The sequence below is a fragment of the Rhinopithecus roxellana genome, chromosome 19 (genome assembly GCF_007565055.1).
Source record: "Rhinopithecus roxellana isolate Shanxi Qingling chromosome 19, ASM756505v1, whole genome shotgun sequence".
In the NCBI taxonomy this organism is placed as follows: Eukaryota; Metazoa; Chordata; class Mammalia; order Primates; family Cercopithecidae; genus Rhinopithecus; species Rhinopithecus roxellana.
This window is the reverse complement of record NC_044567.1, coordinates 73,245,776-73,273,515: the sequence shown is the minus strand read 5'-3', so window position 1 is coordinate 73,273,515 and position 27,740 is coordinate 73,245,776. Positions and strand designations below refer to the sequence as shown.

The window sequence follows — 27,740 nt, the reverse complement described above, 5'->3', positions numbered from 1 at the left end:
ACTCAGGGAAACCCCGTCTCTACTAAAAATACAAAAAATTAGCCGGGCGTGGTGGCAGGCGCCTGTAGTCCCAGCTACTTGGGAGGCTGAGGCAGGAGAATGGTGCGAACCCGGGAGGCGGAGCTTGCAGTGAGCTGAGATTCCACCACTGCACTCCAGACTGGGTGACAGAGCCAGACTCCGTCTCAAACAAACAAAAAAAGATTTAAACCAATTTTTCATATTCAACTATTAATTACATTGACCAACATATTGTTTGAGTTCCTGTGCCTACCATTGTTCCTTTTTTCTGGTTTACTTTTTTTCTTTGCAAAGCACATCCTTCAGTGGTTCTGTCAGTGAAGGCAGTGCCACCTTACCTAGAACTCCTGTTTGTGTATATGTGTATTAGAACTCCTGTTTGTGTGTATGTGTATTAGAACTCCTGTTTGTGTATATGTGTATTAGAACTCCTGTTTGTGTATATGTGTATTAGAACTCCTGTTTGTGTATATGTGTATTAGAACTCCTGTTTGTGTATATGTGTATTAGATGTGGACTTGTTTGATTGTTTCAAGAAAATGAAATGACTTGTTAAAACCACCAAGTTAAGTCATAACACCCCAGGAGGATTTAGTGGTGTAACTGAACTAAAAGTCTGACAAATTGATGGCTGATTCAGCCCTGACTGATGAGACCCCTCATCAGTAAGGGATCTTCTTCTGCTTCCTGTCTATATGGGCTAAGAAATTATTACCAACAGTAGATGGGCAGATGCTAGGGGTAGTAATATCCACATGGGTAGTAATACTGCTCAGTTCCTGGATGTTCTACATGCCTCTGCCAACCAGATATTCTAGGAAGGAACTGGAGATCCTTGGGTCCCAAGAGAATGGGCCAAGAGTGTTCTGGCTTGAGCCCTAACTCCATGTTGGATGCTCTAACCGTATAAATTGAGCCTCATTTATTCCTGTAGGTAATGTACCTCTCTAAGCTTTAATTTCTTCATCTGTAAAATTAGAGATAATATTGCAGGGTTAGTGTGGAATGCATCAACAAGGCAGTTCCTGGCACCATGCCCCGTACACAGAAAACATTTATGGACGGTGGTGGCTATTCCATTCCCTGGCACTTGGGAGACACTCATTGAATATTTATGGAGTGGATGCAGAAGCTTACCATAAAAGGCTTCATTGAGTAGATAGGCCTTAAAGGATAGGTGAGATCTGGGCAGACATTGATAAGGGAGGAAGACAAGCAGCCACTCCTTATGGGAGGAACAGGGTAGGCAGAAGAAGGGAATCAGGCTTGCCCAGTGCTGCCCTGCTCAGGCAAGTGAAGGGATCAGTCTGGAATAAACTGGGGGAAGGGCTGCAGGAAAGGCAGAAAGGGGAGTCAGGGTGAGCATGTATGGGGACTTCTGGGTCTGCCTCGCCAGATGGCTGTTTTACCAGGCCAGCTTGCTCTGCCTGATACTTGCCCTTGGTTCCCTCTTTTTTTGTGTTTTTTTTTTCCCTTTCTCTCTCTCTTTTTTTTTTTCTTTTGAGACAGGGTCTTGCTCCATTGCCCAGACTGGAGTGCAGTGGTGCAATCATGGCTCACTGCAGCCTCAACCTCCCGGGCTCAAGCAGTCCTCCTGCTTCAGGCTCCCAAGTAGCTAGGACTACAGGCATGTGCCACCACGCCTGGCTAATTTTTAAATTTTCTGTAGAGATGAAGTCTCACTACGTTGCCCAGGCTAGTGTCAAACTCCTGGCCTCAAGTGATCCTCCTGCCTTGGCCTCCCAAAGTACTGAGATTACAGGTGTGAGCCACTGCGCCCAGCCCAGCCCCTCACTTTGATAGGCAGAGGTTTGCCTATTGTGGCCTGGTGGCCAGGCAAGCTGGAGGCTTAAAAGAGGAAGTCGGGAGAAGATTGGTTTTCAACCAATATCTTATTAAGGAAGTTGAGTCATTCTACTTCTGCTATTTATCCCCTTTGGGCATTCAGAGAAGGACAAGTTTTACTTCCAGGTGAAATAGTCATAAGAGGGATTTGCCTTGGCCCCTTGTGGACATTTTCAAGATGGCTCTGTAAGACAGATGTTTATTTCCCTTTCGTATGTGGAGAATCAAGTCTCCAAGTGTTGCATGAACTAGGTAAGGCTCAAGATACCTTGGCTATATGGTGCTGAAACAGAGAAGTCCCATCGTCTCAGTGATGGCTTTTAGTAGCCTGGTGACAGACAAGGGAATGAACATTCATTTAGCCCCTTCTGTTGGCCAGGCAACCCGATCGGCATTTCATGTACTCTTCTTCATTCGGTCCTGGAAACAGCTCTGAAGAAGCTAAGAGAAGAAACTCAGAGAAGTTAAGTGGCTAGCTCAAGGTTTAGATGTCGACTTAGGAGGCAGCAGTCTGGGTTCAACCCCACCTCTGCAACCTGCAACTGCGTAATTTTTAGTGTGCTACTAAACTTCCCTAAGCCATATCTTCATGTCTGAAAATGAGATGACGGTAGGTGATTTGTAAATAGCGACAGTTAGTGTTCTGAATTGGAGTTGTCTGGCCCTCAGAGAATCCTGACAGATGGGCTACATTCTCAGAACTAAAAGGAACCTCAAAAGATTTCCTAGGCCACTGGTTTCCAAACTCTTTTCTTGGAGAACTAGGATTTTGTAGAGGTCCTCGGTGGATGAAGGGACACTGAGCATGTGGAGCTCCTTCAGCCAGGGCAGCAGTTTCAAATGTGAGTTACATGCCAGTTCCATGCATCTGGTTCTTTTAGTTATTGGGAGTTGAGGTATGATTTCATTTGACAAAAATGGTCCCACTGATCTTAAAAAAAAAAAAAAAATCGTTAAGGCTAGAACCCCTAACTTCTGGTTCCCAGTCTGACATTTTTACTATGCTGTACTTGCTAAAACAGGGAACTGAAATATGATATATTCTTTAAAAGGTTATCATCTTTGAAGATTCACATTTAAAACATTGCTTTTGTACCTTCCAGTGAATCAAAAATTTGTTTACTGTAAACCTCATTCCTGCCCTAGAATCCTAGGAACAGAAATTTTGCTGTCAGAGAAAACACTGCTCTCATCACTTCAGAACAGCACTATCCAATAGAACTTGCTGCAATGATGGACATGTTCTGTGTCTGTACTGTTGAGTATGGTAGCTAGTGTAACAGAGGAACTGATTTTAAAATTTTACCTCATTTTAATTAAATGTAAATAGCCACATGGTGCTAGTGGCTACCACTTTGGACAGTGTCGCCTTGAGTACAGAGCAGGGGTCAGGTGGCAGTCCCTGGTCCTTTGGCATCAGAATCATCCAGAGAACTTGTCAGAAGTACAGATTCTGGGCCTAATGCCCAGTGACTCTGGTTCAGCAGGCCTAGGAGGAATGCATTTAAATAACTTATCTGGTTATTCTAATCTGTGGTCAGATTGGAAACTGCTGCATTGGAGAGCTCTTCCTTGGAGTAGAAGAATAGAGCCAGAATCAGGCATTTAGCCTGGCCCTGATCTTCTCGGGAGACTAGAGCAACCTTCTGAGGAATGGCAGATCCTTGGAGAATCTGTCGAAAGCTGTGGACGAAGTCTTCCCTGGAAAAATGCAAATTATATTTTCCTCCCTGAATCCATCCTTGAACCCAGATTAAGAACTCCTCATACACCTATGCCCAGGGGTTGATCTGGTACCATCTAGATCATTCCTATCCCCCAGGCTTCGCCAGGAGGTCACTGAGGCATCACAGAAGAAAGAACCAACAGTGTCTATGCATCAGGCCTCAAAGAATATGGAGTAAATTCTGCTCCTTTCTTTTCCTCTTCTGATTTCATGGGCTTATGGGTGAGCTATGTGGGTTTGACTGTTGCCACTACTCGTGTCCTCAACTCTTATGCAGAGAGCAGAGGACCCAATACATTTGGGGCCTGAATGAAGCTGGGGAGAGTGTCTAGTCTGAGGAATGGATCAGGAGTTGGACTTGCCTTCAAAGGCAGAGACATAACTGGCTCCCACTTTGTCTTCCCCACACACTGCAGGAGGGAGAAGGGGCATAGCAGCAGGGCCATGAGCTGGGGTGACAGCCAGAGGCCAAAGTCCAGGGCTGGGAAGGCCCCCTAGCCAGTAGTCCTGGGCTTAATACAGAACCATGATTTTTGTAGACGAGAGCACAGATAGAATTAGGGAAGGAGAGAGGAAGCAAGTGCATATGTATGTGTATGTGTCTGTGTGTGCATGTGTATGTGTGCATGTGTGTCTGTGTGGGAGGTGTTTGGGGAGAGCCACTGTCAGGCCAGAGTGTCCCAAGAATAGCCTCTTGAACTTGGAGGCTGTCAGTGAGGGTCTGAGTCATGGTGATGTGGCACAGAAAAGCCAGCCACAGGAGGAGCTTTACAGCTCCCAGGCCGTGATTTGTGCCCCTGGGAGGTGAGGGTCAGCCTGTTTTCCCCATGCCCTTCACAAGTTCAGCTGCCATCTGCTGGGTCAGCTTCTCAACAGCCTCCTTGTTACTGTCTGCCTGCCAGGCTGTTGGATGAGTCATCAGGGAACTGCAGAGGAGGCTCTGAGCATGGCTGCTTCAGCCTCAGCTTCCACTTCTCTGGGGAGAGGGGAGCCTGGTGTGCCCACAGAGGGGCGACTAGGGCCCTGGACAGCTGCCTACCCAGCACCGATATGAAAGGACAACTCTGGGACTCGGGATGCCCTGCACCCTCTCTGGAGGAGTTCTAGCTCAGGATGACCTATCCAGAAGCCTCCGTTGGGCCATGCCGGGCAGGGACAGGCTATCAGAGCCCCCACACAGCCAGATCTCTAATAGCCACGCACCCTCAGAGCAGCAGCTATACCACCTGGCCTCATTTTTCTCATTCATCAGGCAGGACTCTCTCTTCCTCCTCAGCATTCAGGATCATCGTGTCTCCAAAGGTTATGGAAAAGCAATCTTTGTCCTTTGAGTCCCTCATTCAGCCAGCGTCAGTTGCCTGGTCTGTGGCCCCCGTGCTATACACTGGGGAGGCACTGTGTGCAGGGCCCCACCTCTGCCCTCAGGAGTCTCTTCACTCCAGCAGGAAGCCCCAGGGCTTCTTGACCAGGGAGGACCTTCGTGTCCCCTTCTGCATTCGCCTGTAACCCGGGAGCTTGGGGAGTGGGCATCATAGCCTAAAGAACCTAGGGTCTGGGTCCTGACCATGCCCTGTCACACGTGGGTTGGGTGACCTTGGGCAAGTCTCCACTGAATTAGGCCTCAGCTTCTTCAGATAGAAATGAGGAGGTCAAGGTCACATCGAGCTCCCAGTGGGCACTCCCTACTGCTGTTAGGTTTGGAGACTTTTTGGTCTGTTCTTAAGATCTCGTTTCCCCTGGTAAAGAGGCTGAGAAAGGTGGGATCGGCTCTGGGCTTAGGTCAGTTTCTTTTCTGGAGGTCGAGTGGGGTGGGGAGATGTGAGGTGGGATGAAAGTACCGTTACAAGAGGTATAGCCAGCCTTGAAGGGCTTTTACCTAATTGGATTCAGAACACCCTTTAGACTTTTTTTTTTTTTTTCTTTTAGAGACAGGGTCTTGTTCTGTCACTCAGGCTGGAGAATGCAATGGTGCAATCTCAACTCACTGCAGCCTCAACCTCCTGGGTTCAAGCATTCCTCCCACTGCAGCCTCTAGAGTTGCTGGGACTACAGCACATGCCACCACCCCAGGTGATTTTTTGTATTTTTTGTAGAGACGGGGTTCCACCATGTTGCCCAGGCTGATCTTGAACTCCTGGGCTCCAGTAATCCTCCTGCCTCATTCTCCCAAAGTGCTGGGATTTTAGGCATGGGCCACCAGTGCCCAGCCCCCTCAGACTTCTTAAGATCCTCAGGTAACAGTGAGGCCACCCGTTCGGCCTCCTCAGCATCTGGTGTTTGGAACCAAATCCAGGCATCCTTGCGGAAGCTGGAGCTGCTCCGAGTTCAGAGCTAGGAGACTCTTGAAGACAGAGATGCAAGGGACTAATCAATGGTGAACAACAAACCCCACCACACACCCCAGCCAAGCTGGCAGAACCTTTCAGAGCCATCGAGGTGGGAAGACCAGTGAGGCAGATTCAGAAGGAGAAAGGCTTCAACTTAGTACCTCAGTTTCCCACCATCTCATTCAGTCCTCAGGCATCACAGGGCAAAAGGCCAGAGGCCTTAGAGCTCAGCTTCAGGTGGTGTGCCTGTCTGCCCCAGAAGCAGAGTCGTGATCCAGGGTTCACAGAGTTACCGCAAGGAAGATGATTTCTGTTAGTAGCAGCTTTAAGACAAACCTACCATCAGAGAGCAGTTATTAAAAATCTCTCTGCATTTGGGACCTTCTCAGGCTGTTTCTAAGGCAAGTCATGCCTGAGAGGGGTCCTGCCCTTTAAAAACTCCCAGTCTTTAAAAAGGTTTCCAAATGGTAACAGTCTCAAATCAGTGCTCTTCTCTTTTTTGCCAATTCCAGTCTGCAGGCTGTTTGCACAGGTTGTTGGCAACTCTGGTTTGCTCTTCTTTGCAGCTTCCTAGGGCTGGGCAAGACAGAACCCAGAGAGACGTGAATTCTTGTGCTTTATTCTTTATTTCTAGAGGTATAGGTTGGTGTTAGGGCCTTTAGTATAAATTCTACTCCTGATGTTGCCTGAACGAAAAGTGATACCTAGAAGTTTTCAGCCAATGAGTCTGGACATTAGAGGAGGAAGCATGTTAGTTCCTTCTGGACAGCCACAAACAGACTGCATTGGGCAAGGAACCACGTGCTGAGCACCATTTGCATGCTGAGTTTTAGACTTTGTAGGACACACACACACACACACACACACACACACACACACACACACACATCTACCTCCTACTAGGGAACAGAATAGAATCTTGCTTCTCTCCACTTGGAGAAAGTCGCTGTGGATGGTGTATGTCAACGGGTCCTCTCCAAAGGCTTATGTGGGGGTCGGTGAGGCCATGGTTTTGGAGTTTGGGATTCACCACCCTGTCCTGGGGAAGCAAAGTTTGCCATAAAACAAACAACAGAAAAAGATTCAGCCACCATAAAGGCAAGAAAGAGCCGACCCAGACATTTGTGCCACAGCTGTCCTAGAGGGAGCTGGCTGGCATCCTTGCTGGACACAGTGGAAGAAGCTGTTTATGTTGTGGTCCTGGGAGGACCGGGGGCCTGTGCCATGTGGAACATGTGTAGATGTTGAGAGGTTGACTCTGTTACCACTGAGGATGTTTGGAGGATGAGTGGGTGGCAGAGGCACACATAAAGAGGCAGAGACCCTTTGCCCCTGCCTTTCTCACCGACCCAAGGCTGACCTGTATTCTCCCAGGTCCGGGATTCTAAGTGACCTACTCTGTGTTTGGTCTCTCTCAGGGTGAGCACAAGCCTGGGAGATGGCAGTGATGGAAATGGCCTGCCCAGGCGCCCCTGGCTCGGCAGTGGGGCAGCAGAAGGAACTCCCCAAAGCCAAGGAGAAGACGCCGCCACTGGGGAAGAAACAGAGCTCCGTCTACAAGCTTGAGGCCGTGGAGAAGAGCCCTGTGTTCTGCGGAAAGTGGGAGATCCTGAACGACGTGATTACCAAGGGCACAGCCAAGGAAGGCTCTGAGGCAGGGCCAGCTGCCATCTCTATCATCGCCCAGGCTGAGTGTAGGGGCCTGGGGTTGTTGTGGGCACGGGGCAGGTGGGTGGGCCTGCAGGTGGGTAGCTGGGCCCAGGGGTTCCCTATGGAGGAGAGAGGTCCGTGCCACTACTAGATAAGATTCTCACGAGACACAACCAGAGGTCTATGCCAAGAATCATGGAAGGTGGGGTTGTAAAAGTGCACAGATGGTGAATGTGGCAAGGGGAGGCTGTGTCCATCATGACTGGAGCAGGGGAAGAGAGGTAACAGACAGCGCTCGGGACTCTGCAGAATCATCAAGCAGGCCATCAACCTTATGCTGTGACCTTGAGCAGCCCGAGTATCTGGAAAGGCTCCAGACAGGAAAGGCCAGGTCTCCTGGAAAGCCCCACTGGGGCCTGTAGGGCCTTCACCATCTTCCACCTAGAGATGGCCCCACCCCCAGGAATGAGCACCATGCTCTTGAGCCTGCTGGGCCAGTCCTGGGGGGCAGGCCATGGCAGGGTGAGGCCTGGTCTGGTCCTTTCTGCTTCTACTTATGATACCTTATGATGACTAGTAATGGTGGCTTCCCTTAGAGACAGAAACTCCCACGAGGCCTGGGTAGGGCCAGGAGTCCTGTCTCTCCAACACCTTCCCTCAACCCGGGAGGCTTCTTGGAGTGGAACCTGGAGAGCTAGACAGCCGTGCTGGCGTTTCTCCACACGCACACATCCTGCCCTCGTCCCCCACTTCCTCCTGGTTGGTTTTTGAGGAGACATGAGAGAATAAAAACTAAAATGCAGTGAGTGACATAATTAAAAAAAAAAATACACACACATATATCCATACTTATATGTACATACGTATATAAATACCTAATAGCTGGTATTTACTGAGCTGTTTTTCCTATGAGCCAGGCACTGTGTTGACCGTTTTCTGGAGATCATCTCACTTCAGCTTCACAGGATGTGAGGCAGGCACCCTATGATCCCCATATTATAGGCATGGCTATTTCAGAGCAGGTGGCTGAGGCCATGGTCTGCTCTTGACCATAAGCTGAGAAGCTGGGGAGACAGTGCGGGAAGGAGGCATTGGTGGGGAGGTGACTGCCAGACAGGGGTTGTCTGGAAAGGAGGGGAAGGAGAGGCGCCAGAGGGGGTCTCTGTAAAATGTCTCTCCCCTAAGTGCTGAATTCGTATTTTTTCTCCACTCTGCTAATCTAACTCCTTTTGCTTTAGGTGAGAATAGCCAGGAGTTCAGCCCCACCTTTTCAGAACGCATTTTCATCGCTGGTTCCAAACAGTACAGGTAAGCAGCGGAGACAAACCTGAGTGGGAAGGCGGGGACTGGACCCAGCGTCCTCGTCCCCAGCGCTTGCCTGGGCCGCTCCTGCTGACCCCGGGCTCCCTCCCTCAGCACCTGTGGTTCAGCTCCTGGAACTCGCCCAGGCTTTCCTGGCTGAGCCGCTCTCTCAGCCAAATAAGCTTTTCAAAGGCTTTTCACAGCTTGTGGCTGACTGCTTCTGGGCCACATCAACTTGACGTTTTATTTTTATTCTCCTCAGAGTCCTTAATGCACCTCCTCGTTTCCCATCAACAGGGAGGGTACCGGGAACAGAAGCTGCTTCCCATTCTTGCGTGACTGTGAGCGCAGTTCGGGTTGGTCAGGGGGCCTTCTACTGTCCTCTATGTGAGAAACCTGCCGGTGCCTTTTCTCCTGGGAGATGCACCAAGTAGGGATGCAGGCGGTAGAAAAGGAGGGGACAGATAGACTTGGTGGCCTGGTAGAAAGGAAGCCAGGGTGGGGCTCAGTCTGTTCCCAGGCTCTGCATTCCCCCACAGATGATTTTTTGAAACAAGAGTTCAAGCACTGGGCGTGATGGCTCTCGCCTGTAATCCCAGCACTTTGGGAGGCTGAGGCGGGTGGATCACGAGGTCAGGAGATCGAGACCATCCTGACCAACATGGTGAAACTCCGTCTCTACTACAAATACAAAAATTAGCTGGGCATGGTAGTGCATGCCTGTAATCTGAGCTACTCGGGAGGCTGAGGGAGGAGAATCGCTTGAATCCAGGAGTTGGAGGTTGCAGTGAGCCAAGATCACACCACTGCACTCCAGCCTGGTGACAGAGTGAGATTCTGTCTGGGAAAAATAAAAAACAAGAGTTCAAGCTCCCTCCCCTATCACCAGGCAGGTTTTTGTATCACTGGAGTTTGGAACCTGCTAGTGATAAGATTGTGGGGAGGGCAGCTGCCTTGGAACCAAGAAAGGCTTAGAATTTGGTGGGATTCCTTCTGCTGTCCTGGGTGCCTTTTGGCCCAGAGTAGGAGCCTTTGATAGACATACTTTCAGCTGTCCAAGAGAAGCCTGTAGGCTTCCAGTGGTCCCCAGGACTGCCATGAGTCTGCCTCCTCTGTGGGGACAGAAGATGAGGCCAAGGGAGGGTGGCTGAGGCCATGATCTCCTCCACAGCTGTTGCAGCAACCCATCTGTTGCCAGGTCCTTTCATACTTGGCAGGGACCCCAGTCCAGTTAGAGCCATGGCAGTGATGAGCCCCGAGGCCAGCAGAGAAGGGCAGATTCCCCGGTACCAGGCAGCAGCCCAGGGTATCACCTTCAACAGCAGCCAGGGACCCCCAGGAACCGTGAGAGTGGAGGTGACCAGCCTTACCTGTTCCTCCATCCGGAGGCAACAGAAACAAGCTCTGCTCAGTCAGAGCTGAGAGGCCTGCCATGAGCCTGGCCCCCTCCTGGGAACTCCAAGGGCAGCTGACCTTGGAGAGCAGTGAGCAAACCGTGTCTGCTCCCCCGACTCTCCCCAAGAAATGCTGTGTCTGTACCCCATCACCATAGTAACAAGCACAGCTTCTTGGCAACTTGCCTTGGGGCCAGACACTGAGCTGGGCTTTTTAAATGAACTAAATTACTGAAACCTCATTTCCACCCTGCATGGCAGAAAATACCAAACCCATTTTATAAGTGAGAAAACTGAGGTTCCTTGGGATTTAGAAACTTGGCCGCATTCACACAAGTAATGGCAAGCTGGGATTTGACCTTGGATCTACAGGAGTCCAGATACAAGTGTCTGGGCCATTGCATCTTCCTGCCTCCTCGTGCTCAATATGCAAATCTGTCCCTTTTTTGACAGCCAGTCTGAGAGTCTTGATCAGATCCCCAACAATGTGGCCCATGCTACCGAGGGCAAAATGGCCCGTGTGTGTTGGAAGGGAAAGCGTCGTAGCAAAGCCCGGAAGAAACGGAAGAAGAAGAGCTCAAAGTCCCTGGCTCATGCAGGAGTGGCCTTGGCCAAACCCCTCCCCAGGACCCCTGAGCAGGAGAGCTGCACCATCCCAGTGCAGGTGAGACCCTCCACCCACTGCCCAGACAGCAGGTTCATGGGGCCTTGGAATTGGAGCCTGTGCCTTGGCCCTGGCCCTCTGTGCTGACAGCTGTGTTTCTCCCAACAGGAGGATGAGTCTCCACTCGGCACCCCATATGTGAGAAACACCCCACAGTTCACCAAGCCTCTGAAGGAACCAGGCCTTGGTCAACTCTGTTTTAAGCAGCTTGGCGAGGGCCTGCGACCAGCTCTGCCTCGATCGGAACTCCACAAACTGATCAGCCCCTTGCAATGTCTGAACCACGTGTGGAAACTGCACCACCCCCAGGATGGAGGCCCCCTGCCCCTGCCCACGCACCCCTTCCCCTATAGCAGACTGCCTCATCCCTTCCCATTCCACCCTCTCCAGCCCTGGAAACCTCACCCCCTAGAGTCCTTCCTGGGCAAACTGGCCTGTGTAGACAGCCAGCAACCCTTGCCTCACCCACACCTGAGCAAACTGGCCTGTGTAGACAGTCCAAAGCCCCTGCCTGGCCCACACCTGGAGCCCAGCTGCCCGTCTCGTGGTGCCCATGAGAAGTTTTCTGTGGAGGAATACCTGGTGCATGCTCTGCAAGGCAGCGTGAGCTCAGGCCAGGCCCACAGCCTGACCAGCCTGGCCAAGACCTGGGCAGTAGGGGGCTCCAGACCCCGGGAGCCCAGCCCCAAAACTGAGGACAGCGAGGGCGTCCTGCTCACTGAGGTAACTAATCCCCCAGCACCTGTATACGTCCCTCCACCAGTAACCTGGGGGATGCTTTTCTCTCTTTATCAGAGTCACTCTTATCTGTGGTGACAAATCAAACAGTAGGATAGTGCTTACTGTGGATGAAAAGTGTCATCTCTTACGCTGCCAACCTCACTTTTCACAGCCTTTTTAGCATCTTCTGTTCTGAGTCCTTCTGGTTGGTCACCTCCTGCTTGCTAAATGCGGGCACTGCATGAATAATACACATGCTGAGGACAAGGAGAATCAGCCAGGAGCCACTGGAGATGTTATCATGGCCCCCAGAGACGGAAGATGAGGATGGGACCTGTTTTCACCACCCACCTGCTTCCCTTTTTCCTCTTGTTCACTTCCCAAATAAGTGTATAACTTTAAATGATTTTATCAAACTTTGATTTCTGGGTTTTATTCCATCCATCCACTTTTTTTTTTTTTTTTTAATAAATGTGTTTTTTGAGACAGAGTCTCACTCTGTCACCCAGGCTAGAGTACAGTAGTACAATCATAGCTCACTACAGCCTCCATCTCCTGAGTTCAAGCAATCCTCCTTCCTCAGCTCCCCGAGTAGCTGGGACTACAAGCATGTACCACCACGCCCAGCTATTTTCTTTTTTTAGTAGAGATGAGGTCTTGCTGTGTTGCCCAGGCTGGTCTCAAACTCCTGGGCTAAAGCAATCCTCACACACTGGCCTCCAAAAGTGCTGGGATTATAGGTGTGAGCCACTGCACCATCTTATTCCATCCACTTTTTTATTTTTTAATTTTTTGTTTTGTTTTGAGACAGAGTCTTACTCTGTTGCCCAGGCTGGAGTGTAGTGGCGCTATATCAGCTCACTGCAACCTCCCCCTTCCTGGTTCAAGTGATTCTCCCACCTTAGCCTCCCGAGTAGCTGGGACTACAGGTATGCACCACCATGCTGGGCTAATTTTGTATTTTTTGGTAGAGACAGGGTTTCACCATGTTGACCGGGCTGGTCTCAAACTCCTGACCTTGAGTGATCCACCCACCTTGGCCTCCCAAAGTGCTGGGATTACAGGTGTGAGCCACCATGCCCGGCCCCTCCATCCACTTTTAACATCATCCTTGACCCCGGCCCCTCTTCACTGTTCCTCCCTTCCTTCCACCTAGCTCCTGAGTTTTGTTTTTTCGTTGTCAAGGTGATTGGCAGTTCTGTTTCTGTTTCACCATCACAAGTCTGGGATGTTTTTCATCACAAGGATCAGTGGCCGCAGCCCATGAACCCCTCCTTCGCCTTCACCTCATTCCTCTACCCCCTCTCCGGTGCTGCCCGGCCCAGATCCCTGTCTTCGCCCCAGGGCTGCCTGGTTGTGAGGGCTCAGCTCAGCAGCCTGGCAAGGTCACTAGCTGGAGGGCCTTCCTCATTGTAGCCCTGTAGCCCTCTGCTGCCCTGGCCACTAAAACTGGCCTCTCTCTCCTGCCAACCCCAGAAACTCAAGCCAGTGGATTATGAGTACCGAGAAGAAGTGCACTGGGCCACACACCAGCCCCGCCTGGGCAGAGGCTCCTTCGGAGAGGTGCACAGGATGGAGGACAAGCAGACTGGCTTCCAGTGCGCTGTCAAAAAGGTACGCCAGGGCTCAGGGGCTGAGTGAAAAGGGAAGCCAGGAAGGGGCCTGGTGTGTTCCCTCTGCTTTCTGTCAAGGACAGTCGCAGGGTGACTGTGGGTCTGACTTGTGAACAGAACTTGGCTGTCACTGGCCACCTGAGGTTGGCTGGAACTGGAAGGGAGCAGCCTGTCACGTGTCCTGGCCTGGCCGCTGCCCTTGGCATGTGTGTATGTGAGAGGCAGTGTGAGACGACACACGCGGCCTCGGTGTCTCAATATAGCCAGCGCCCTGAGGGGCAAGTCCCAACATGGAAGATGGTTGGAGCGTCATGAAATTCACACTGAGGTAAAATCCCTGAACCACACAGGGGGCCGCCCCCCACCTGGGCCAGATGATGGGGAAAGCAGTAGTCTCCACCTGTCAGGCGCTTCCAGGAGGAGGCCAGTCTCAGTGGGAGTCGGAGCTCTGCCCTGTTGGCCAGGTGTTTCACAGTCCTACAAGACAGACTTGGTGGGGAAAATCAAGCTTGGCAAGACAGGAAGTCAGTGGCCTGGTGGCAGAGCCCTGATTCAGACCAGGTCTGTCTGACCTGAGAGTTCGGCTTCCAACCACTCTTCAGGAAGAAGAGGAAAGAAGATAGACTTGTTGTCCTAGAGTTTTGAGTAGAGACAGAAGACAGGAATCACCTCTCCCACCTCTTCATCTCACTGATGTTAGAAGGGGAGAGCAGAGAAGACAGTGTGGCATGCTGGACCTGGAACTGAGGCCTCCTCCTGTCAGATTACACTGTCCGGGCCCAGAGGGAGCATCAGTGGCAGCTGCAGACCCACAGGCCTCACGGGTGTCGGTCCTCCTCCCCATCACCAACCTTTCCCCCACCCCTGACTCTTGGATCACCTTGATTGGAAGCCACCTTGTCTCCACTCAAAGCTCTCAACCTCAAAGCCAGCACCAGGACCTAAGGCGCATTTCTGTGGACCATCCCCTTGGCCCTTTGGGCAGGGTGAAGTAAGCTCAGAGAGACACCTTGTTTCAAGTGGCTTATGTCAGAGACGCTCCAATCTCCAAAAGGAAAGCAACAAATACAGGTAGAGCATCCGCAATCTGAAAACCCAAAATCTGAAGTGCTCCAAAGTCCAAAACTTTTGGAGCACCAGCCTGACACAGGAAATGCTCACTGTAGCCAGAGCACAAAAGCCCGGCACACACTGGCCCCATTCAGAGCAGACACCGCCACCACCGTCCGGGGTGCCTGTGGCCTTAAGGGGAAAGGAGACAACTGGGATGTGAATGAACCCAGCTTCCCTAGTGTGTCCTTGGGCTGGATGGTGAGACCGGTGAGGGGACTATCTGCAGGTACCACCCCAAACTTCAGACACACTGTGTCAAATATGAAAACTCTGCTCTCACCACCCCCGACTGGCAGCACGTGCTGAGTGCGTGCTGAGTTCTTGCTGAGTTCTTGCCAGTGTGGATCATCATCTTCCACTTGGAGGCCAAGACCACACGCCTGACCTGCTCAGCTGCAGTTCCCCTCTCCAGGCTACCGGAGAAGGCTCAGCTGTCCCTCCTGAGAGGTGGTGGGAGGAGAGTGTGAGAGTGTGAAGAGACGCGCACCCAGCGCTGGGAGCTTAGTCACTGGGCTTCTCAGCTGTTCCCCTGCTGAGGGCCTCAGAGTCTTCCCAGGCAACAAGGTAAACAACCCTAATATAGTGGAAGAGGATACATACTCCATGTTTCGCCCCTCCCATCCACTGCAAGGCAGTTGGAAAAGCTCCAAGCACAAGACGTGGACTTCTCAGCACCAGAGCTGCAGCTCAAGCCCACCAGAGCTGGCCACTCGCAGAACCGCTTCCTTCCCACCCCGGAGAATACAGTGGGGATGACTCTTCGGCAGCCCGCACAGCTGCCACTGCTTGGGCAGACAGCCCCTCCTTTCCATCAAGGCAGTGGTGTCCTTAAGGGTTTTCATCTGGAAGAGCAGGAGAAACAGTTCCCTGATGAGGGGGTGGGGACCGGGAGGTGGGCGCAGCATCAGAGGTCAGGCCGCACACCGGGTCAGAGTAAGTCTGTGCCCCCCCAATGCTTCTTGGGGAGAATCCAGTATGTGAGATGTCACGTGGCGGTGCCAGCACTCCCTTCGTCCTCCTTCTAGAACATCCTGATCTAGATGCTGATTGGCCATGGGTCCAGAATTTGATGCAGTTTTTTTTTTTTTAAGGTTTTTGTTTGATCTTTTTTTTTTTGAGACAGGATCTTGCTCTGTTGTCCAGGCTGGTGTGCAGTGGCATGATCACAGCCTCAGCCCTGGAGACCCAAACAGCCCTGCTGCCTCAGCTTCCCAAGTAGCTGGGACTTCAGGCACGCACCACCACACCCAGCTAATTTTTTATTTTTTGTAGAAACAGGATCCCACTGTGTTGCCCAGGCTGGACTCAAACTCCTGGGCAGCCTCCCAAAGTGCTGGGATTATAGATGTGAGCCACTGTGCCCCACCAGGATCCTATTTTAATAGAAGAAACAATTACTTGTTTATATACGCATAAAAAGTCCATGCTGGGTACAGTGGCTCATGCTTGTAATCCCAGTACTTTGGGAGGCTGAGGTAGGAGGACTGCTTGAGGCCAGGAGTTGGAGACCAGCCTGGGCAACATAGCAAGATCACATGTCTACCAAAAAGTTAAAAATAGAAATAAAAAAGAAATTTTAAAAGTCTGAAAAGATTTCTGTCAAAGGGCATTTACCTCTTAGAATGGGACTGGGAAATGGGGACTTTTGCTTTTTTTGGTATCATTTGAATTCTTTTATAATGAGCCTATATTTGCAATTAAAAGTAAGATCAGGGCTAAGCACGGTGGCTCACGCCTGTAATCCCAGCACTTTGGGAGGCTGAGGCAGGTGGATCACGAGGTCAGGAGTTCAAGGCCAGCCTCTGGCCAAGATGGTGAAACCCCATCTCTACTAAAAATACAAATACTAGCTGGGCATGGTGGCAGGCACCTGTAATCCCAGCTATTCAGGAGGCTGAGGCAGAGAATTGCTTGAACGAGGGAGGCGGAGGTTGCAGAGAGCCAAGATCACACCACAACACTCCAGCCTGGGTGACAGAGCGAGACTCCGTCTCAAAAAAAAGTAAGATCAGGTCAGGCCTGTGGCTCACGCCTGTAATCCCAGCCAGCACTTTGGGAGGCCAAGGGGGTCGGATCACGAGGTCAGGAGATCGAGACCATCCTGGCCAACATGGTGAAACCCCATCTCTACTAAAAACACAAAAATTAGCCGGGCATGGTGGCGGGCGCCTGTAGTCCCAGCTACTCAGGAGGCTGAGGCAGGATAATTGCTTGAACCAGGAGGTGGAGCTTGCAGTGAGCCGAGATTGTGCCGCTGCACTCCAGCCTGGCGACAGAGTGAGACTCCGTCTCAAAAAAACAAAAACAAAAAAGATCAGCCAGTGTGGGGCTCATGCCTATAATTCTAGCACTTCTTTGTAGAGACCCTGTCTCTACAAAAAAAAATAATAGTTAGCCAGGCATGGTGGCATACACCTGTGGTCCCACCTGCTCGGGCAACTGAGGTGAGAGGATCACTTGAGCCCAGGAAGTAGAGGCTGCAGTGAGCCAAGATCATGCCACTGCACTCCAGCCTAGACAACAGAGTGAGACCCTGTCCCCCAACCCCATAAAAAATGGGATCCTACTCTAGCGATTATTCTGTACCATGTTTTTGTCATGCAATAATATATCACGACAGATTTCCTTATTGGCACATATACAACTCTCTTATGCTTTTTAACGGCCATGTAGAAGTTCTTATCCTAGTCAGTGGTGGATTGATAGGATCCATGAACTCTAGGAACTTCATTCAAAACAATGTTTGTCGGTCAGGTGCAGTAGCTCACGCCTGTCATCCCAGCACTTTGGAAGGCCAAGGTGGGCAGAACCCTTGAGGTCAGGAGTTCGAGACCAGCCTGGCCAACATGGTGAAACCCCATCTCTACCAAAAATATAAAAAATTTAGCTGCGTGTGATGGTACATGCCTGTAATCCTAACTACTCAGGAGGCTGAGGCAGGAGAATTGCTTGAACCCGGGAGGCAGAGGTTGCAGTGAGCCAAGATCATGCCACTGCACTCCAGCGTGGGTGACAGAGCAAGACTCTGTCTCAAAAAAAAAAGTGTTTGTGTGTTGCATGTATGGGCAATCACACATTTTTGAAAAATAATTCATATCATTTACCAGATCCTCAAAGGGGTCTGTAGCCCAAAAAGGGTTAAGAATCACTCCTTTTAGAACATCTGGCTCAAGTGTGAAGTTCTGGGAGCTTCGCTTTGGCTCTGCCGCTGATCTGGGATAATGTGACCCTGGCCAAGTCAACCCAGCTGTCACCAAGCACCGGCTCTGTGACAGACACTGTGCAGGGGCTGGGGAAAGATGTGAAATCCACAGGCCTGACCTGAAGGAACCCGAGTTGTAATGGGGGATAGACATTTATATTAGGGTAAAGGTGAGCAGCCTTCAGTCCTGGACATGTGTTTAGAAGGAAAATAGCACAAGGATCAGAGGAGAATACCTTGATGGTGCTGAGAAAATAAGGCGGGACCCTCTAATATTCACTGGACATCTGTGCACAGTACTGTGGTAGTCCCTTTCACACAGTTTACGTTCCTGGAATCTGCAAAAGAATTTATAAAATTGCTCTTATGCCTTTTTTTATTGATGTTATAAAACAGATAAGAATACCAAAGAACAACCTGGGCACGGTGGCGCATGTCTGTAATCCCAGCACTTTGGGAGACCGAGGCGGGCAGATCATGAGGTCAAGAGATCGAGACCATCCTGGCCAACACAGTGAAACCCTGTCTCGACTAAAAATACTAAAAAATTAGCCAAGCGTGGTGGCGGGCATCTATAGTCCCAGCTACTCGGGAGGCCGAGGCAGGAGAATCGCTTGAACCTGGGAGGCAGAGGTTGCAGTGAGCTGAGATTGCGCCACTGCACTCCAGCCTGGGCGACAGAGTGAGACTCCATCTCAAAAAAAAAAAAAAAAGAATACCAAAGAATGCTGGGTGTGGTGGCTCATGCCTGTAATCCCAGCACTTTGAGAGGCCAAGGCAGGTGGATCACCTGAGGTCAGGAGTTTGAGACCAGCCTGACCAACATGGAGAAACCCCATCTCTACTAAAAATACAAAAATTAGCCGGGCGTGGTGGCGGGTGCCTGTAATCCCAGCTACTCAGGAGGCTGAGGCAGGAGAATCACTTGAACCCAGGAGGCAGAGGTTGCGGTGAGCCGAGATCATGCCATTGCACTCCAGCCTCGGCAACAAGAGCGAAACTCCATCTCAAAAAAAAAAAAGGAATACCAAAGAAAACAAGAGGAAAGTTCAAGGAGGAAAAGGTGATTCCCAGTGTCCAGCGTGCAGGCAGTCGAGTGGAGGGAAGTGGCTTCTGGATCAGGCAGTTGGCTCATTGCTGACAGTGCTTCCCCCCGGGGATACTCGCTCCTGATTGTATTTTAAAACATTAGCATGGATGCCAGGCACAGTGGCTCACACCTGTAATCTCAACATGTTCGAGGCCAAGGTGGGAGAATCACTTGAGCCTAGGAGTTCAAGACTAGCCTGGGCAATATGGCAAAACGCCATCTCTACAAAAAATACAAAAATTAGCTGGGCATGGTGCCTATAGTGTCAGCTACTTGGGAGGCTGAGATGGGAGGATCACTTGAGCCCAAGAAGGTTGAGGCTGCAGTGAACTGTGATTGTGCCACTGCACTCCAGCCTGGCCAACCGAGGGAGGAGACCTTGTCTCAAAAAAAAGAAAAAGGAAGTTCAGCATGGAAAGGCCTTCAGGAGGCAGAGTAGCTGGCAGCTCTGGAGTCAGGCTTACCCGAGTAAAAGCCCGGCTGTGATCTCTTATACACAGTGACCTTGGGCAAATTATTTGCCCAGGCTTCAGCTTCTTCATCTATAAAATGGGGATAATGATCCCACCAGCTTACAGGCTATTGTAAGATCTGAATAACTAATGCTTAGAAAGGGCTTTACCAGTGCTTGGGAAATGATAAGTGGGCATTAGATCGTAATTCTCATGAATATCCTCATCACAGTCCAGCCCCCTCATTTTACGGATGAGGAACACGGAAGTTCAGAGAGGAGGAGTGGCCACACGGGCAGCCAGCTTGGCCTGAAAGGCTGGGCTGCTTTCTCCGCTGGCACAGACTTCTAAAGCACCTTGTGTTTTGAAGTATCTCCTCCCACCCTCTTTGGTCTGGGTAACTGGAAATATTTTTAGCATGGACGGGACACTCTAAGAGGACTTACAGATTTCTGCAAAGTTAAAGCCAAGTTTCCCCAACTCTTTTGGATCACAGCCCTGTTAATATCTCAGTCATTGTTTCAGGGCAACCCAGGCCAAAACAAATACCCAACAGATCTGTGTATGAAGCAATGAGGTCAAATAAGTCTTTATCCTAACAACTTAGTAGCCATTTGAAAAGCGACACGTAAGTTGAAAGAAAAAGGGTCCTTCCATTTCCAAACAGCCGGATTATTAATGGGACGTATGCCTTGTTGCACATCTCAACCCTTGAAATCAGATAGGACACCACCACCTTCATTTCCCACATTTTCTCCTTGAAGTACTTTCAATCACAGTGACCTCCAAAAACCTAGCTTCATAGAGATACATTATCAAAGGGAATGTCACGTGATCGAACTTTGAAGCTGAACTGTCTCGAGCAAGTAGTTCATGCGGTGTCCAGCAGATGTTGCTATGGCTGTTTCCCTCAAATGTCAGATATCCATTTGGCACCCTTCTGAGTTCTCTGCAGTGCCCCGGGGTGCCTCAGCTCAGTTTGGGGTTGGTTAGGCTGAAAACATTTGCTAACAAGTCCTGTTGTTGAATTAGTTCCAACTCAGGTTCAGAGGCTTTTTAGAGCTGGAAACACTGCAGAGTCAAAGTTCATAGGAGGTGATTAGTCAAACCAGATATTAGGGAACCAGAATGGTGATATTTTCCACTGATAGGCAAAAGTCCAAAAACCCCACAGTGTCAGAGCTGTTTGCCAAGTCAGCAAGTCTGTGGAGATCGCTTCCAAGCTGGTTCTGTTACTGCCAGCGCCCCCTGGTGATGCCACTCAAGGCTCACTTGAGAACCATCAGCAGCCGGGAAGGAGGGCAAGTCTATTAAGAAGTCTAAGAGGCCGGGCGCAGTGGCTCATGCCTGTAATCCCAGCACTTTTGGAGGCTGAGGCGGGCGGATCATGAGGCCAGGAGTTCAAGACCAGCTTGGCCAACATGGTGAAACCCCGTCTCTACTAAAAATACAAAAATTAGCTGGGTGTGGTGACATGTGCCTGTAGTCCCAGCTACTCGGGAGGCTGAGGCATGAGAATCCCTTGAACCCAGGAGGCGGAGGTTGCAGTGAGCTGAGATATCACTTCACTGCACTCCGGCCTGGTGACAGAGCAAGACTCTGTCTCAGAAAAAAAAAAAAAAAAAAGGTCTAAGAGACTGGGCACAGTGGCTCACACCTGTAATCCCAGCCCTTTGGGAGGCCGAGGCGGGCAGATCACCTGAGGTCAGGAGTTTAAGACCAGCCTGACCAACATGGTGAAACCCTGTCTCTACTAAAAATATGAAAAATTAGCTGGGCATAGTGGTGGGCGCCTGTACTCCCAGCAACTCGGGAGGCTGAGGCAGGAGAATTGCTTGAACCCAGGAGGCGGAGGTTGTAATTAGCTGAGATTGCACCGCTGCACTCCAGCCTGGGTGATACAGCGAGACTCTGTCTCAAAAAAAAAAAGGTCTAAGTGTCAGTCTAAGTACCAGCTTCTCTGATGTGAGCTGGAGGAATTGGGGAGCTAGAACTTCCTGAGTGCCCACTGGTTGCCAGGCCTGGTGTCAGTTACCATCCTTCCAAATCCTTGCTCTACCCAGGAGCAGATACCACTGTCCCTGCTGTTTGCATATGGAAACACGTGGATGGGAAGTCTGCTGCCTTGTTTTAAAAGGCTGAGCCAGGATCTAAGCCCACGATGTTTATATCCAAGGCCTATTTCCTCCCACCAAGTTGCTGGTCCCTTTCGAAAGGAGTGGATGATCCCAGACCTGCCAGTCGGCAGTGGGAGTGCCCTCGGCCAAACCCCTCCGCAGAAGCCTCCTTATGTTCCCAGATGCTGGGAGACAGCTGCACATAGAATAAACACTGCTCTGTCTATGTGGATGTTTTAGTCCTCTGGGAAAGAAACAAATAATTACAAGAGTTAAGAAAAGTGTTGAGGCCGGGCGCGGTGGCTCATGCCTGTAATCCTAACACTTTGGGAGGCCGACACGGGCGAATCACAAGGTCAGGAGTTTGAGACCAGCCTGGCCAGCATGGTGAAACCTTGTCTCTACTAAAAATACAAAAAGTATCCGGGCATGGTGGCACACACCTGTAGTCCCAGCTACTTGGTAGGCTGAGGCAGGAGAATCGCTTGAACCCAGGAGGCAGAGGTTGCAGTGAACCAAGATCACGTCACCGTATGCCAGCCTGGGTGACACAGCGAGACTCTGTCTCAAAAAAGAAGAAAAGAAAAACAAAATGCACCCGATGGAGTCCAAATCTTGGTTCCTGACCATCAGATAAGTCAGAAGCCCAGCTTCTGAGAGTAGACATGGATGGTGATAAGCAAAAGGACCCACATCCTAGAAATTGCCCAGACATTTAGCTGGAGGAAAAAATGTTCTACGTTTGGCAGATTTGAGGGCGGACAGCGTGCCAGCAGCCTGGATGAGGAATGTAGGGTTTTGGTTTTCTTGGGGGGCGGGGGGTGGTTTTTCGTTTTTTTTTTTTTTTTTTTTTTTTTTGAGATGGAGTCTCACTTCGTCGCCAGACTGGAGTGCAGTGGCACGATCTCGGCTCGTTGCAACCCCTGACTCCCGAGTTCAAGCGATTCTCCTGCCTCAGCCTCCTGAGTAGCTGGGATTACAGCCTCATGCCACCACACCCAGCTAATTTTTATATTTTTAGTAGAGACAGGGTTTTGGCCAGGATGGTCTTGATCTCCTGACCTTGATCTCCTTGATCCACCCGCCTCAGCCTCCCAAAGTGCTGAGATTATAGGCATGAGCCACCGCGCCCGGCCAGAATGTAGTTTTTTTGGTTTTGTTTTTGGATTTTTTGAGACGGAGTCTCGCTCTGTCGCCCAGGCTAGAGTGCAGTCGCATGATCTCAGCTCACTGCAAGCTCCGCCTCCCAGGTTCACACCATTCTCCTGCCTCAGCCTCCCGACAGCTGGGACTACAGGCGCCTGCCACCACGCCTGGCTAATTTTTTTTTTTTTAATTTTTTAGTAGAGATGGGGTTTCACCGTGTTAGTCAGGATGGTGTTGATCTCCTGACCTCATGATCCGCCCACCTCGGCCTCCCAAAGTGCTGGGATTACAGGCGTGAGCCACCACGCCCAGCCCGGAATGTAGTTTTTATGCGGCTGTTTTTGCACATGGGCAGCACTCCAGAACTTTAATTAAGTTCAGGAAGTTGCTCCTGATACCAAGGCCACGGGATATTTAGGCTCTGAGGGTCCAGCAGGCCCCCCAGGCCCCTGCATAGCCACTGGAAACGTCAGCAGCCTCTGTGTGTGGAGCACCAGGGTCCTGACAGGATGTCAGGGACCCAGCTGTGGTCCCCTCATCCTGTCTGTCTCACAGCTGCCTCTGGGCCCTTGCAGGTGCGGCTGGAAGTATTTCGGGCGGAGGAACTGATGGCATGTGCAGGATTGACCTCACCCAGAATTGTCCCTTTGTATGGAGCTGTGAGGGAAGGGCCTTGGGTCAACATCTTCATGGAGCTGCTGGAAGGTAAGGAGCCAGGTCCCACTCTTTCTCCAAATTCAGGGCCAGAGGTTCCCCCCTGAGTCTTGCCCAAGTTGGCCTTGGTCACTGATCCATCCATTGTTAACCTCTTGACCCTATGACCCTGCTTTCCACCACCTGCCCTGTGCTCTTGCCCTTGGCTGGCATGGAGGCTCGAGCAAGTCCCAGGTATAGCCTGGCCTTTGTTCTCCTAGGTGGCTCCCTGGGCCAGCTGGTCAAGGAGCAGGGCTGTCTCCCAGAGGACCGGGCCCTCTACTACCTGGGCCAGGCCCTGGAGGGGCTGGAATACCTCCACTCACGAAGGATTCTGCATGGGGACGTCAAAGGTAAGGCCCAGGCCCCACGGCCCTGGTCCCCAGCAGGCTCTTCTCTCACACCATCCTGCCTGATCTCCTCTCAGTTCTGGGCTAGCCTGGTCATCTCCAGTAGCAGGCCCTGAGTCAGGCTGACAGGACTCTGCCTGTAGGAAGGGGAATGATGTTCTCCAACCCCTTAGCCAAGCACTGTAGTTTCTGGTAGATGGTGGCCACAGAGAACCGAAGGTCAAGCTCCCACCCAGTGGTGACCCCTGGTATGGGGTTGGGGCAGGCGAGCAGAGTGGCAGCGTTCCCCAGAGTAAACCCTGCTCCTGTCCCCTTGCCCTCAGAGATCCTGTCTGCTTCTAGCCTGAACTGATACCCTCCTCCCTTCCTCCACAACTAATGAAACTAATCAGAAGCAGCAGCTGCCACGTAGGGTCAGCCAGAAAATTACGTCACTGGAGGGCAGGCCAAACCGAGCCAGGGTGGGCTGGGACCCGGCATGACTCACCTGTTCCTCTTCCTCCCCGGGGCGGCCTGGCAGCTGACAACGTGCTCCTGTCCAGCGATGGGAGCCATGCAGCCCTCTGCGACTTTGGCCATGCTGTGTGTCTTCAACCTGATGGCCTGGGGAAGTCCTTGCTCACAGGTAAGGCCCCCCACCAACTGCTGTGCCCCCCAGTGCATTCATTCGCCAAATGCCTTCCATGCTTTCCAGAATGGGAACTGAGATGTGAACACTTAGGTCCACCTGTGTGTTTAAGCCCCACACCCAGTCTGGATGATTATCGAGGTTTCTTTGTTACGCGGAAATGCGATCATGGATGTCAGGTGCTCATCGCTGATGCTCCTGTACACAGGGAAGAGAGGGAAAGGCTGTTGACTCTTGCTAGGTCCCAGGCCTTCTGCCTTGGAGGCCCCATGGCTCCCCCCGCCTCTTGTCTGGCCTTTTCAGGGGAGTGCACTGCCAGCCTGTGACCCCAGCTCTCTTGCGCCTCTGAGCACAGTTGGCTGGAAGCACAGTGGACAGGCTGACCAAGGGGCCTGGTCTCTAAAGCCAGTGAAATATCTTTCTTTAACTCCTCTGATTATTGAAATAATCCATGCCCACTGTGAAGTATAGAGTTAAGCATATAAAAGAGGTGGAGAACAGAATTCTCACCATTCCTCTTGCCCAGAGAGAGAATCACAAATTTTTTTGTTGTTTTCGTTAAGACAGAGTCTCACTCTGTCACCCAGGCTGGAGTGCAGTGGCACAATCTCGGCTCACTGCAACCTCCGCCTGCCGGGTTCAAGCAATTCTCCTTCCTCAGCCTCCTGAGTAGCTGGGATTATAGGCACCTGCCACCATGCCCAGCTAATTTTTGTATTTTTAGTAGAGACGGGGTTTTGCTATGTTGGCCAGGCCAGTCTCAAACTCCAGACCTCAGGTGATCCGCCCCCCTCAGCCTCCCAAAGTGCTGCGATTACAGGCATGAGCCTCTGCGCCCGACCGAATCATGAATATTTTAGATAATTCCTTGCAGGCTGTTGTTTTCCCTGTGTCTAGTTAGCGCCATTATAACACAATTTTGTGCCCTGCTTTTTTCATTTATAGAATTAAGGATAAAATGATTTCATTCTGACCAACAGAAAAAGAATCTTTGGGAAGTATATGATTGTGTGTTGTTGAAGGACTGTGTTGGTAATTCTGAAGATGTAAATTGAATGTGGACACTTGACCTCCACCCGTGTTGTTTTAAGCCCTTTTAAAATAACTTTAGTGGGCTTTTTCTTGTTACAAAAAAAAAAAAGTATCTTTTCTAATTTTTTTTTAACTTTTATTTTTTAGAGACAGAGTCTTGCTGTGTCACCCAGGCTGGAGTGCAGTGGCTCACTCATAGCTCACTGCAGCCTCAAGCTCCTTGGCTCAATTGATCCTCCCACCTCAGCTTCCTGAGTATGAGTAGCTGGGACCACAGGCATGCACCACCATGTCCGGCTCATTTTTTTTATTTTTTGTAGATATACATGGGGTCTCAGTATGTTGCCCGGGCTGGTCTCAAATTCCTGGATTTAAGCAGTTCTCCCACATCAGTCTCCCAAAGTGCTGGGATTACAGGCATGAGCCTGACCCTTTTTTCTAATATCTTTTGAAGAAAGTAGAGCTAAACAAAAATTACAAATACAGATCACCAGGAAAAAAACCACTGTTCACATCTGCCATCTACCTTTCAGTCTTTTGTGCAAATAAGTTTTCTATTATGATTTTTAAATTTCACTTACTAGTATTTCAGGAACATCATACCAGTAATTAACCTTCTACAACCTAATTTGTAATGTCCAGCCCCTGCCCTGTTTTCAAAAAACACTTTAAGGGTTTGGTCCAAAGGGCAGAGTCCATATCATGGATGCTCTATTGCTTGGTACAAGTTCCCAGCAGAGTCCCCGCCTAGCTCCTCCCTACAAGTTTGACTTGGAGATGTTATTTCTGTATTTAAAGTACTTTAACATGGCCGGATACAGTGGCTCATGCCTGTAATCTCAGCACTTTGGGAGGCCGAAGTGGGTGGATCACCTGAGATCAGGAGTTCAAAACAAGCCTAGCCAGCATGGTGAAACCCCATCTCTCCTAAAAATATAAAAATTAGCTGGACATGGTGGCTCATGCCTATAATTCCAGTTACTCAGGAGGCTGAGGCAGGAGAATCACTTGAACCCAGGAAGCGGAGGGTGCAGTGAGCCAAGATCGCACCATCGTACTCCAGCCTGGGTTGACAGAGCGAGACTCTGTCTCAAAGAACGAAAAAGATAATAAAATAAAAAGTACTTTAACAGTGACAAATTTAAGATACCCCGAGGATTAACTGGGGTGACCATTGCCTAGGCTCCTGCCCATCAACTTTCCAGGTGACTTTATGTCTTATCCGCCTTCTCAGGGGACTACATCCCTGGCACAGAGACCCACATGGCTCCGGAGGTGGTGTTGGGCAGGCGCTGCGACGCCAAGGTGGACGTCTGGAGCAGCTGCTGCATGATGCTGCACATGCTCAACGGCTGCCACCCCTGGACTCAGTTCTTCCGAGGGCCGCTCTGCCTCAAGGTCGGTGACGGCACCTGGCATGGCCAACATGGGGAGCTGCAGGGCCCTGGGGCCCGGGCCGCAGGCTTGAGGGGCTGCTCTGCGGTGGCAGTTGGAGCAAGGGGAGGCCTGGTCATCCATGTGGGATCCTAATTCAAATACTTGCCACCCAAATCTGGGGGTACAAAGGGAGATCCAGCTGCGGAGGCTCACCAAGTTCATGGCAGGTGAGAACTCCCTTCTGTCCATACCCTGGGCCCCATCCACCTGCCTCCTAACGGGCCAGGCCTGGAAGCTATGGGCATCTTGCTGCCTGGCTCTGGCCTGTTTTACGGGCTCATTTGTCCCTGTCCTGGGAAAAGTGCCCTCACTGTAGCCCAGACCCCTCCATTCCTTGTGTTAGACCCCAGCACAGTGGCAGCAGGGGCCGGCGGGAGCTGCACAGAGAGCAATAACAGCCGGGTATCAGGAAATGAGGGAAGGCAGGCCTCACCTGTTGTCTTTTGCGCCCCAGATTGCCAGCGAGCCTCCGCCTGTGAGGGAGATCCCACCCTCCTGTGCCCCTCTCACAGCCCAGGCCATCCAGGAGGGACTGAAGAAAGAGCCTGTCCACCGTGCGTCTGCAGCGGAGCTGGCAGGGAAGGTGAACCGGGCACTACAGCAAGGTAAGAGGAGCCCCGCGCTGGCTGCCCCGGGGGGCAGAGGACAGAGGTAGACAGAGGAGACAGGTGGCCGCAGGTCCAGAGCAAGGTACCCCTCAGAGCCTTAGTTTCCCCCTCTGGAGTAGGGGGTGCAGCAGCCTCGGGGTTGTTGGGAGATTGTGGCAGTACCACGCCTTGACGCAGAGGCAGCGCTCAGGAGATGGGAAAGAGAAGATTCACACACGAGCTCGAAGTGTTGTTTCCATTCTCCCACTCAACTACAATCAACCAGAAGACTCCTGTGACCACATGTGTGGGGATTTCCACCCCACCAAGCCAGCAATCAGTTCTGCAACAGACACGAGCTGGGTGTCCTCTAAGTCAGTTCTGTTCTAACACTATCTACCTGGAGGTAGCGTCAGAGCCTGCAGCAGGAGGGCTTGATCCCCAAGACTGTGCCCCCTACCCATGCCAGTCTCAGGCCCACGTGTTTACCTGTGCTTCTGACCAACTGGCTATAAATCAGGGACCCCACGACCCCCTCCTTGGGATCGATTAATTTGCTGGAGTGGCTCACAGAACTCAGAGAAACACTTCCTTACATTTACCAGTTTATTAGAAAGGATATTACAAAGGA

The 27,740-nt window shown here is 51.0% G+C and overlaps 1 protein-coding gene across 1 annotated transcript in view; it reads left to right on the top strand.

Moving 5' to 3' along the window:
- MAP3K14 (mitogen-activated protein kinase kinase kinase 14) overlaps positions 1-27,740 on the top strand; it is a 53,920-nt gene that overhangs the window by 19,570 nt on the left and 6,610 nt on the right. The window contains exons 2-11 of the mRNA XM_010383629.2: positions 7,338-7,613; positions 8,808-8,877; positions 10,719-10,929; positions 11,038-11,652; positions 13,126-13,263; positions 22,958-23,087; positions 23,297-23,428; positions 23,946-24,050; positions 26,320-26,483; positions 26,977-27,127. Of these exons, the coding sequence (XP_010381931.1) occupies positions 7,358-7,613; positions 8,808-8,877; positions 10,719-10,929; positions 11,038-11,652; positions 13,126-13,263; positions 22,958-23,087; positions 23,297-23,428; positions 23,946-24,050; positions 26,320-26,483; positions 26,977-27,127 (1,972 nt within the window). The 5' untranslated portion in view covers positions 7,338-7,357. The remainder of the gene's footprint in view (positions 1-7,337; positions 7,614-8,807; positions 8,878-10,718; positions 10,930-11,037; positions 11,653-13,125; positions 13,264-22,957; positions 23,088-23,296; positions 23,429-23,945; positions 24,051-26,319; positions 26,484-26,976; positions 27,128-27,740) is intronic.